The following is an 11,823-nucleotide window of genomic DNA, read 5'->3' as shown; positions in this document are numbered from 1 at the left end:
AGTGGACAAAAACGAAATGTGCTTTGAACAGGAAAGATTGTAACGGCTACTCGTGCCTCTTGACCGGAACCCTAGTTCGTTATTGGAACCCTAATCTGCAAAACAGACAAGGGGTGAATGCACCTTTGCCTCTCATGGTAAAGGCCCTCCGATGCCTAAGTATCACATACTGGTAAAAACCCTAATTATCAGTAGGAGAATCGTAAGAATGCAATGTATTGTGTATATTTTACCTCTAGGTTAACCTTGTTTATATAGGCATACGTTTGCTTGCTGCCCAAGCATCCTTGTTGCCCTAGGTTTTCTATCACATGTAGGAAACCTAGGATCCTCTGGATTCTCCTTCCCTTATCTATTTACTGCCTTAGTGCTTTTTTGTCTCTCTTCCATGGCTGGCAGAACATTTCGTTCCCGTTGGGTATCTTCCCTAGATCCTATTTTCTTGGGATTTTGTTCCTTTCAGAATACTATTGTTTTGGATCTGTCTAGAGTACTCCTTTTGTAGTGTGCTCTCTTAAGAATTCTTGCTCTGTTCGGCCTTCTCATTGCCAAATAGACTGCTTGGACCAATGACTTCTCATGTCTTTGGTCCTTATCTGCCGTATAGACTACTTGGTCCAATGACTCCTCATGTCATCAGACCTTATCTTCGAACACCGCCTTCCACGGCGGCTTATCTTATTTTATTTATTCCGTGGTCCCACACGTACCACTTGTTCGGGCTCTTTTTGAGCCTGTTCGGGAATACCCCCTACAACGGATGTCGGTGACATGGACCTGCGGACTGATGGTGTGATGGCCTTCGTTCGTGTTGGTGGCTGCATTCAAAGATAAAGGCAGATATAAGTAAGCGATTAAGTGTGCAAGCGAGTATGTAAAACCCTGCTCGGGGGATTAATGAAGGGAAGAAACTTACGAGGACGTCCAATGCCATGAGGGTAGTGAAAGCCAATCATCTGCTCATCATCTCCCATGGGCTCCCAGTTTCCCGTAACGATGAGGAAGTCATCGTTATCCCCCCGACCAGAATCCGGGGTGTGAGTCACCAGCTTTCTCCTGGCGTTGCAGGCTTTGAGATAGTAGCAGCCCTAAGCCGTGGAGATGACACTATACATATGATGAATATCATAAAGCCCTAGATTGGTCCCCAGTACCTCATTTAGGGCAACGACGCCCATAACCACCCGAAAGAAATTGATGGTGCATTGGATTGGGGAAAGTCTGTAGTAGGCTAGGGTTTGGCGGAGAAGGCGGTGGAGAGGAAAACGAACTCCGCCCTCGACGTCTGAAAGATTAGAGACGTGGACTCTATTCTCGTCCAAATTGTCCCCGTTCACCTCGACAGGGGCAAGCTGCAGGAAAATGTCATCAGGGACGCTGTAGCGTCTTCTGAAGTATACTAAAACCATGACTTTTAATATAATTTCTAACAATCTCCCACTTAGACTCAAAACCATGCTGCCTCTTCCCGTTTGTTCCGAGAACACTGCCCGTAGCAGCATCGTCATCGGAGGCGGATAAGGAAGAGGAGTCATCGGAATCGGAGTCACTGCTGCAGCGGATAAGTAACTCTGCGTTTTTGGGTAGATGATAAATCATATTGTAAGCTATAGATGGAAGAGATCAAGAGTTTACCTTTGCAGGTAAAGTTCGTGAATGCTTCGATGTACATACTAATACCGAAGAGAAGCCTCGGCATGCTTAACTTTGAAGTGTAATCCACGTAAGTTTCATTTCGAAGTACAAATATTCACGAATGGATTTTTTCAGATCACCAGCTATCTGAAAAGCTGAAGCTACTAGCAAATCTCCCAATAATGTACAGTATAATTTACAGTATACATTGTATATCATACTTCGTAATATCCAACACCATTCTAAAAAAAGAAAAAGAGACATCTATAACACCCTCTCTTCTGTGTAGCCCCATTACATTTGTAGGGAATTTAGAGATCCATTGAGCCATACACGACAGAAGTTGCATTCAAAAGGTGAAGTAATACAGATGAGATGGGAAGACTTGAACCCATGACCTCTGAATTAAAACTCTCATATCTTTACATAGCAAGACTAAGTCATTACTTAATACCTTATTCGGTAGAAATATATTGTATGTAGTTTTCATTCTTTCAGATACACTTACAAACTAAACGGCTTTGAGTAAATGTCAAACTTCTCTGTAGACGAAAGTTGAGGCTCCTGCAAATTATTGCCAATGGATGTCACTATTAATGTTTTAGCATTATAATTTTAAATCAATTGGCTGTTACCCACCCCCCCATATAATTGCAGAAAATAGGATTAGAGAAGTATACCTGTGTTGTGATAAACACTTTTCTTATGAAGGAAGCAATGGGACCATTTAGCTGCGATCCTGGTTTAGCATCACGTATTGCGCAACGCATGGTGTTGAGCAAGCGACCGTATGTCAATCCAGGTTCGTTTTGTAGAGCTTGGATGAAGCTGTAAGTCATGGCACCAGTCATAGCGTTGCCGGAGAGAGCCTGTACAAGTAGTATGAAATGCACAAGACGTAAATGAATAGATTCAGAGCAATATTGTATGATAATTTTCAATACTCAATATATCTAATTTTCTTCTAGGGGTTATATAGGATTGACCATCTAATATCGATGGGTAATTTCTCTCTCTCTCTCTCTCTCTCTTAGACTTTAATTATCTTGTCAGCAAAATTGAGCATACCATGATTTTCAAGGTGGGTGGAACAGTTTTTTCATTTTTCATATTATCTCCTTTTATAGATACGGAAATGGAAGACTGGATTGATAGGGATTGAAAGAGATGGGAAAATCAGCTCTACGTGAAATAAGGGGCTTTGTATAAGGTCTAGTTCCTTTGGCAATCCCGTTATCTTGAACAATGGAATTGCACTCCCTTCCAATCAAGATTTAAAATATATCTCATTCTACAATCTATCAAGTCAAGATTGAGAAGTTTATGCATAATTGCAACTAAGTTTTTGCGATGTTTGATGCATATTAATTACATTGAAGAAATTGCACAAGCTAACAGTTGATGGTAAACACTCAGGTTTACACGTTTGTGCCGAAGCTCTTGAGAATTCGATGGAAATATTACTGGTATATGGTTTGTTAAAAGCCTCACATGATGCGGATGTTTCTTCACCCCACCCTCTTGAATTATTTTAATGCTTCCACCCTATGGATTGTCATTGTATTTGCATATGTTAACTTGCTAATTCTCCAAGTTAGGATTCTAAGAAAATTTACACGTATAATGTTTACTTTCCATAATTTATGTGTTCATCTGCTGATTAGATTCCCATAATTTAGCAACTCGCGCAATAACATCCTTATGCTTTACTTTATATGGGAGGTTGTTCATGATCTGAGCTATTGTCACATTGTGGATGTAGTTCATGCATGCATTTTCATCTAGTTTTGAATGTAGAAGTGTCTCAAAGTTTTAAAAGGACAGGGTACGTAAAGGTACTACTCACCATGGTATCTAAAGTACTTTGATGATCATCACAAGCACTAAGTGATATGGCTAGTCCACCACTCGTACCTTTGTAAGTCGTTGACAGATACCTGTGATCTTCCCACATATAGTATCCTTCCCTACACAACAAACAAGAATATGCAGTTCTTTTTTTAGGGCTGCAGTGACAGTTAGATCAGGTTATACAATCACAAATAATCGGGGGCAGGCACAGGAATTTTGTCATGCGGGGACCAAATTGTCGTCTGAAAAGGCAACACAAAATTTGTCCTAATGAACAACTGAATGATCCACATGTGGTAGAATTTTTATGAAAGATGACAACTGTAATATTCATTGCTGTTTGTCAAGTTTGATTTACATTTTACCCTAACATACTTTCATGTTATGAAGATAATGGATGACAGTCCTATTTGGAATGTTATTAAAGATGTTTCCGCCCATCTATACACAACCAATGGGTCCTATTTGGTAGTGTTGTTTCTTTTAGTCTTTATAAGAGGTCTGCAAATTTAGTTTGGGAAGTAGTAACTTTTGGGGGGGAAAGCCGGAAGGGCGGGGACGTTACATGTTTGAGCCTGAAAAATGTATGTAATATCTATAACCCATATAAGCTTAATGTAGGAAAAACTTACCTGTTCACCCTGCACACGAATGGTAGATCAAGAATAGTTCCGCTGTGGCAAGCATCAATGATAGCATGAAGTTTGGCACCATGGGGAAGTGGCCTCACGATGGTGGCATTGATCTCATCATCCAATATCATTCCTTCAGTATCGTAGTCTAGAGGGCACAATGTTTCGTCATACCCGTCCATCTCATCCCTGTTCATGTCACGGAGTTGTGAGCCATGGCCTGAGTAGTGGAAGACCAATGAGTCCCCTGACTGGCAACCTTGTACAAGCCACTGCAAGGCCATTCGGATGTTGCGCTTTGTTGGTATCCGCAGCGGGTCAGTCTCTTCTTCTGCAAATTCATTCGGGTGTTCCAAGATATGAGAACTGGATTCCATTTTAAATGTGTACATGTTGCAGTTTCAGATTCAATCCTCAACCCATGTATCTCTATAGGTATAGGTTCAAGGCGCCAACAATATTCTATTCATGCACGCTACCAGACTTTTAGCCTCTTAGGCCCTGTTTGTTTGAATTGACTAATGTAAGCTCATATGATTAGTAATCCTATCCTATTAGTTGTGAGAGGATTAACATTGCCAAATCCCTTGAGGTATTGTAAATCCCCTGGTTTATGGGATCTCATATCCGAAGGAAACCTAATCATAACAGCAAAAGTTTGAAGCAAACGAGGGATATGTGGTCCCGTAGAATATATAGTCCAATCCGATGATTTAATCTGGACAAACAACCAGCCCAAGTTGTCCGAGTGTTGCGGTCAACTCTTTGATGAGCAGCTTTATTTGTTTAGGCCCCTAATGCATATTTGCGTACACTAATAGGTGATCTGATGGATTGGTTTGCACCTTATGCCTTTTCCCGTGATGCCCAAGTGATCTACAATCCTTATTATCATATCCTAATTGTGAATTTGGTAAGCTTGGCAAAAGATTTGGAATTGAACTGGAGTTTGTGTTACTCTCATGTCTATGTTTAGCTTGTGTGCTTTGACGTGATAAGAGTTACCTAGAAAGCAAGAGTGTGTAGGATTATATATACCAGTGAGGACGAGTATGGACTCGCTTGGAAATCCCAACCTTTCAACTAAAAAATATCTCATGCACCTCACATCGTTAACACTTCCCTTCAGCCTGTATGTGCGCCCATAGTAACTCACTCCACAAAGCAGCGCTCGCTTCCTCCCATGTACTGAAACCGGTAGCAAGAGTGAAGGAGGTTGGATGCGCTGAGGGCGATGACCGTCATAATATGGCCCCTGCATCGGATAATTACTCATTGATGTGGCCATTGTGTTGATGTTGCTTGACACTTTGCTGATAAAACCTTTTACACAGTTTGTCGCCAGGCGTATTGAGTCTTGAGCTTCAATCAAAGGATCGTTAGGTCGGACCCGAGTGACTGCTTGGCAGACTGAACACTGAATGCTTTGGGCCTCATGTGGGACTAGTAGTTGCACTCCACACCGACTGCATCTCTCTCTTCTTCCAGCCATTTCCCCTGCTTGCGGTTGTAGGTGTGGAAAAAGCTGATAAAAGGGGTCTTGGAAAAGACAGTGAAACCAGAACAATATCAGACTCGTACTTTGAGATTTTAACTTCATTCTTCCACCTTGGTGGTGTATGAGAATCAGGTTCTCTCTTCTTTTTTGAATTTAATTGCCTTTTGGGACAAAAGAGAACGGATTATATAGTCCCCTTTATTTTTTCTGTTTCTGACTAAGACATGAGAATATTGACTGAAACTTAAAGTTCAAAATACTCTATTTTAATACTGCGTATCTATTATTGATTGAACAGTAGTTCACAGAATAAAGTCACCTGGAAGCTTTAAGACATTTGTGAAGTTAAAACATTTGTTTGGCTTCTTATTCCAGTTGGGACTGGTTTAATTTTTTAAGATCATACAAAATATCCTGCTGTGATCTTATTCCGGGAGCACTAAACATCTAATTAGGAGTGTTTCTCTGGGGCTTTCTGGGTAATTTAAAACATACTCCATTGTAGTGTCAATGAGGAAAACAGTTTCGTTAAATTCCTTTGCAAATGTACATTACTAGTGGTATGTGGGCTTAGAAAACCTTCTTCAGTTTCGATGCAAATGTTCATTACCCGTCTGATTGTGTCATTCAGGTACTTGTCAATCCCTCTCCGGGTAAAGATTGATGTAATGACCTTACTAATGTATGGTGACACTCTCATAATAAACGTAGGGCATTGTGATTTCTAGTTGCTGTCGACCTCATCTTATCAAAGTCGCACAGTTCTGATCCATGGCCTGAGAAGTGAAAATCAACGAGTCCCCTTATTGGCAGGCCTAGATGTGCAAATGCAAGGCCATTCAAATGTTACGCCTAGTTGGCATCGGGTATGTGTGTGTTTTTGTTTGCAAATAAAACTTGCACAGATGGATTTAATTAGGTCAACTAGCTGATTAAGTTTTGGGTACTGAAACTTGTACGGCATGTATGGCAATTTGATTATTCGCATCCAATCATGTAATGAAACCATTTCAACTTCATATGATCATTTTCAATATACTATACGGCTATCATCATGATATCAATAAATAAAATTCATTTACTGACTCACGAAGTCTTCTATTACTTAAGAATCAGAACTCTCTTGAGAGATCATATTGAATTCAAACTCTTCACAGAGAGATAGAGAGATGTGTGTTGTGCTACAAGCTCTCTGACTTCCTTTATATACTTACTTAAAAAGCTTAGCGAACACATTCTTCTTGGTAGCAGCTTAAAGCATAGATTCAACCGTAAAATTAATCTCTTTGAGCAGTAGACTCTTTTTAGCCATCAAGTTTCGACAAAGATGGACATTTATAAACTGAATGTACTCTCATTGCATTAGGAATTTTTTCTTTTGCTTAACACTGTTTTCGGAAGTTAAATTTGTGGAGGGTAAATAATGTGAAAGCATACGAAGAAAAGTTCACTTCTTGGCTGGTCAGGAAAATTATTAAGTACCACATTTTTTCATTGTATCTGGTTAATCAACAAGCCAAGCATAAGTAACATCCAATTTCATTTACTTGAGATTCGCCGGTTCTAGTTTCATTTTTGCAATATGAACCGCTGAGGTTTTGAAAAGCCAAGTAGTGGGTCTTTTACTAGAAAAATATTGGCAAGTCTTGTGCTCTTGCTACTGCCTTTTTCCTATCCTATGGCACATTTAAGTTCCGTTACAATCCTGACTTACTTGAACGTAACTCAGAAGCGGAGAATTGAATTAGACAGACGTACATTGTCCTCTCGTCCCTAAAAGTTAATTTTATCCAAAAAAGGAAAACCATGTCGTCATGAAATATAATGTTGGATTCTCATTTACTCAAACTAAACGGTGACGTTTCTCTAATGCATTTAGATTGAATGGCGCCGTGTAGCATGTGACAGAGCAGAATGTTGCAGCTATATAAAAACATTACACCCCTATATAATTATGTTGAATACTAAGATTTCAAGAATACTTAGAGCATCCGCATCAGCATCTTTAAATTTTAGACCAAATTAGAGAGCAAAAAGCCACTTTATTACTTTAGCTACTCACTTTTAAAATGTTTACTGCATCAGACTCTCTACATTAAAATTATCACATTAAAAATATTATTTCTTTATTCTAAAAAAGCACCGAACTATCCCATTCCGAGCAACTATTTACTTGTTATTTATTATATTTTAATATATAAACTGTCTAAAAAAATTAAGTGCTCTAATTTTCAATATCCATTTGAACCGGTACGAAAATTTTATTTTTCTGATCATTTTATTTTAAATGGTCATAATTAATATTTGTTCCTAGGGCTTTCATACGAGAGTTATAGAACCAAATAAAGTATATAAAACATATTATTAAACCAGACACGATTGAAGGTCGTATTTTGTGTATTCATTTTTAAAGTGGTGGATTGCCTCCCGTGCATTTAAGGCATCTTAGAATATTATAATAAAATACTATCATGTAGCAAGGGAACAGTGACTAGACAAAGAAAAAGAGCCTCTGTAGGAAATCTAAAAATTTGACAAGTGGTCCCCACATTTGAAGAGTCTGATGCAAGAACAATTTCTGCCTTTGACTCGCTCAAGTAGCTTACAGGGCAATTTGCCTTGTCTGATGTGGATGCCCTTACCTTATATATGATAAAGGTAAAATTAAACATACTAGGAAACAACTGAAGAAAGGAAAACCTTGCTAAGAGAATTAATTAATTTGGAAGCTAGAGTGAAATTATGGAGAAATCTTCAATACACACCCCTTTAAGGTGCATATCATATGCACTTATTGTGTGGTCTATATTGTGCCACCTCATAAAAAATTACCTGCTGAACCGGTCATTCATAATATTTTATGTCTATCGTAACTTTTATATAAAAAATTCGTAACTTTTGATTCATAACATTTTTCTTACAAATCATAACCTTTTAGTGCATATCGTAACTTTTACGAATGAATCGTAACTTTTTAGCAACAGATTCATAACATTTTTAGAATCATAACATTTTGGTGTATTTCATAACTTTATAAAAAAAAATCGTAACATTTTTAGTTCGTAACATTTTCACTACGGAATCGTAACATTTTAGTCCATTTCATAACTTTTCTATAATCAATTGTGCAATCGATTACTTAATCAATTTCTTTTTTTGAACAGTAGTTAATCAAATATGTAATCTATTATGTGAATGTTCAATTCCATAATCGATTAGACACTACAAGAAAAAACACAATTCCCGACTAACCCTTTAGTCGCCTAATGTCCCCTTTTTAGTCGGCAAATGGTTTTCCCGACTAAATAAATTAGTCGGCAACTTTGTCGAGGAATGAGAGTCGGGAAAGGGTTTTGCCGACTAAACAACATTTAGTCGGCTAAGGTATATACTATTGGCTACTAAACTTTAGTCGGGGAATGTTTAAACCTATTGCCGACTAAAAGTTTAGTCGGGAAATGTGTATACTATTGGCGACTAAACTTTAGTCGGGGAATGTTAAATCTATTGCCGACCAAAGTTTAGTCGGGGAATGTGTACTATTGGCGACTAAAATTTAGTCGGGGAATGTTAAACATATTGCCGACCAAAGATTTAGTCGGGAAATGTGTGGCCTATTGGTGACTAATGTTTAGTCGGGTAACGTCTTGTTATAATCGTATAAATTCTAGATTTTTTTTTTATCCGCAAATTCATTCCAGAATTTCCTACAAATTTTTTTCCCATTCTACAAAACCTATAAATTTGAGCCAATAAATCATTACATCCACAAAACCAACCTAATGCAATTAATACAAATTCCAAGAAACAAATCCAAAATTTCATAAATATAGTAATAGTGTCCACCAAATATAGTGATAACAACTTGTCTTCAAATTCCTAGAGCACAAAACAGCGACACGTCTCCAACTACAAAATGTATCTAAACTGCAAGGCCACAAAATACTAAAAAGTTCTACTCTAACAAACAGATAACCTTAAAACATCCAAGCACGTCCACAATATCTTTGATCTTGATAGTCAATAACCAAAAGTATAACTGCGGGATACTCCATTAAAGCGTCGATCTGTAAAAAAAAGAACAATCCACCATTAATAATTATGAACTAGTGTACCTCATTGCTCAAAGACTGAACATAGGTAAATACTAAGCCAAAACGAAACATATGGCAGCAGAAACACCAGTTACAGTAAAAAAATAACTACTGGCTTTCAGATCCAAAAACATGAGCTCATATTCCAACTCTCAAGACCATATTTTAAGCAAACAAAATCAAATTTTTGCACCTAACCACCAAATTCCAGCACTTGAGTACATGTTTTCAACAAATACAATTTGTTTCCAGCATGTTACACTCGATTCCTGCACTTTTACACATAATTTCAGCTCTTGTAGATTATTTCCAGAATTCAACAACCAAATTCTTGCATCTATACTACAGCTACAGCAGATTTAGCACTTAATAAAAGTGATTTCAATATCTAAACTTCAATTGTAGCAGTTAGAACTTCAATTTCAGCATCACAACAAAAGACATAAGGAACACAAAAAAAATAGCAAGGTACCACACTTGAAATGCCAAAAAAACAGCCATTTACAACACTACATGGCTGCAATCAATCCCAAATTCAGTGGTTCCATAGCTCATGTTCAAACTCTAAAACTATGGGTGTGATCAGTGGTTATGTTGAGACATCATAATACAATTCTAGCAAAGCAGAATCTATAACGTACAATGCAGACATGCCAAACCCAAAATGATAGTTCAGTTCTCCATACCCTACGAAATGTTCTGAAAAAGAAAGAGATTTTGCTCCAAGTTGTTATATGACAAATTATGGCATGACTCATGAGTGACTAAGCGAGTTAACCAACCCAAATTTTGATGCCATTCTACATAATATCGATGATATGCAACCTACGTAGTAGCAAAACTTCGCCAGAATCAAAGTGTCGGTGTCAGAAACGTGTAAGACATGGATACGCTCCGAACACACTTCAGACACACGTGTCTAACACGCTTCTGGTTCATAGCTTTCTAAATGAAGTTCTACTCCTTGGATGACCATATTGCCTCCACACCAAAGGTAAGTTAACAAAGGAGATCCGAATGAAGCATTGTTGATTGATACTAGATTAACATATTTCACTAAGAAAGCATGTCCAGATAGCTACATAGCTACTATAAGAAATCAAGCTACTCAAAACCTGTATAAGAACCCTGTCCCCCCACATTCAATAGTATCCCAAGTAATTAAGTTCAAAGTTCAATTCTATCAAGAAACAGAATTTCAAGCAAATTGCAGTCATCATTTTTTGTCCAAAAAGTCATATCACACGATGTTCAGACTTTCTGAAACTTGATAGAACTATGGATCAAGAAATTTACTTTTTCAGAAATCTTATAAACATATAAATCCAAAATGACGATACATGCAAAGTAAGTTCAAGGGTATGGAGAACTGAACAAGTACAATATGAAAACATGGCCATGGAATCATGCTATAAAATAAACTTTTGAACTAAACAAACACTCGCCATCTATTTTTTTCACGGGTCAGGAGTTGAAATGGCAACTCATACTTGGGGCATGTCTAGATGGCAACTCATACTTGGCAACTCATATCTTCAGCTCCAATTTTTTTGGTGTCATCACCAAATTCATTCCTGCAATGAATCACATCCAGCCCAAATTTGTCGTATTTTCTCAATGGTAAATATATTAGTAGTTAAGAAATGCGGACTATCAAAACCATAAAAAAAAAAAAAAAAAAGTATTGCCACAATATCAAACAATATGATTGTCCAAGGGTATATAGAAAAAACAAGATACTATTGATCATTAAGTTCCTTTAAATGCTAATTAAACCAAAGGGCCAATAAGGTACCAGTTCCATAGACTAATTAAAGAAGTAGTTAAAGACGTGGCTATGAGGTCATACCAGTTACTCCCAACAAAAAAACAGCCATGTTATGCACTTGAAAGGACACAAAAAATAGCAATGTACAACACTTGAAAGGCCAAAAAAAACAGCCATATTAAAGGCTTACAAAATGGACTGCAAATTCAAGTCGAGAGCAACTGTAAGTCGACTTGTTCAAAAATACAAAATGGGAAAAAAAAAATAGGTTCAAAGTGCAGTGGTAAATCGACTCATTCACCGAACTAACCTCCAAACAGACCTCGTGGCCGCCCAAACCAAAGC

At 37.7% G+C, this 11,823-nt stretch overlaps 1 protein-coding gene, 1 long non-coding RNA gene and 1 pseudogene across 6 annotated transcripts in view; 1 reads left to right on the top strand and 2 right to left on the bottom strand.

Annotated features, from left to right (window-relative positions):
- Positions 1-560: 560 nt before the first annotated feature.
- The window catches only part of LOC131325834 (uncharacterized), a 19,504-nt gene continuing 8,241 nt past the window's right edge, over positions 561-11,823 (top strand). For 2 of the 5 annotated variants that reach the window (XR_009199835.1, XR_009199831.1), the window contains exons 1-4: positions 561-1,723; positions 2,347-2,437; positions 4,108-4,435; positions 5,464-6,482. This is a non-coding gene — a long non-coding RNA (uncharacterized LOC131325834). The remainder of the gene's footprint in view (positions 1,724-2,346; positions 2,438-4,107; positions 4,436-5,463; positions 6,483-11,823) is intronic. The other 3 variants (XR_009199833.1, XR_009199834.1, XR_009199832.1) reach the window with 3 other exon arrangements.
- LOC131325830 (metacaspase-1-like) lies at positions 1,883-5,718 on the bottom strand. The gene is made up of 5 exons (XM_058358302.1): positions 5,157-5,718; positions 4,119-4,449; positions 3,482-3,602; positions 2,316-2,504; positions 1,883-2,199 (listed from the first exon to the last, which is right to left on the bottom strand). The coding sequence occupies exons 1-5, from the start codon at positions 5,716-5,718 to the stop codon at positions 2,140-2,142; spliced, it is 1,263 nt and encodes a 420-aa protein (XP_058214285.1). The 3' UTR covers positions 1,883-2,139.
- Positions 8,257-11,823, bottom strand: part of LOC131325831 (metacaspase-1-like) — a 15,394-nt pseudogene continuing 11,827 nt past the window's right edge.

The sequence above is a fragment of the Rhododendron vialii genome, chromosome 5a (genome assembly GCF_030253575.1).
Source record: "Rhododendron vialii isolate Sample 1 chromosome 5a, ASM3025357v1".
NCBI classification, from domain to species: domain Eukaryota; kingdom Viridiplantae; phylum Streptophyta; class Magnoliopsida; order Ericales; family Ericaceae; genus Rhododendron; species Rhododendron vialii.
The sequence above is the reverse complement of the archived record's forward strand: the minus strand, read 5'-3'. Positions and strand labels throughout refer to the sequence as shown.

What these genes read in the sequence shown, in the direction of transcription:
- LOC131325830 (XM_058358302.1), bottom strand. Translation starts at nt 5,718, where the DNA reads ATGAAGTTAAAATCTCAAAGTACGAGTCTGATATTGTTCTGGTTTCAC. An exon ending in GTCCATACTCGTCCTCACTG is followed by an intron (nt 4,450 to 5,156) that starts GTATATATAATC and finishes ATGAATTTGCAG; the next exon opens with AAGAAGAGACTGACCCGCTG. An exon ending in AAAGTACTTTAGATACCATG is followed by an intron (nt 2,505 to 3,481) that starts GTGAGTAGTACC and finishes CTACTTGTACAG; the next exon opens with GCTCTCTCCGGCAACGCTAT.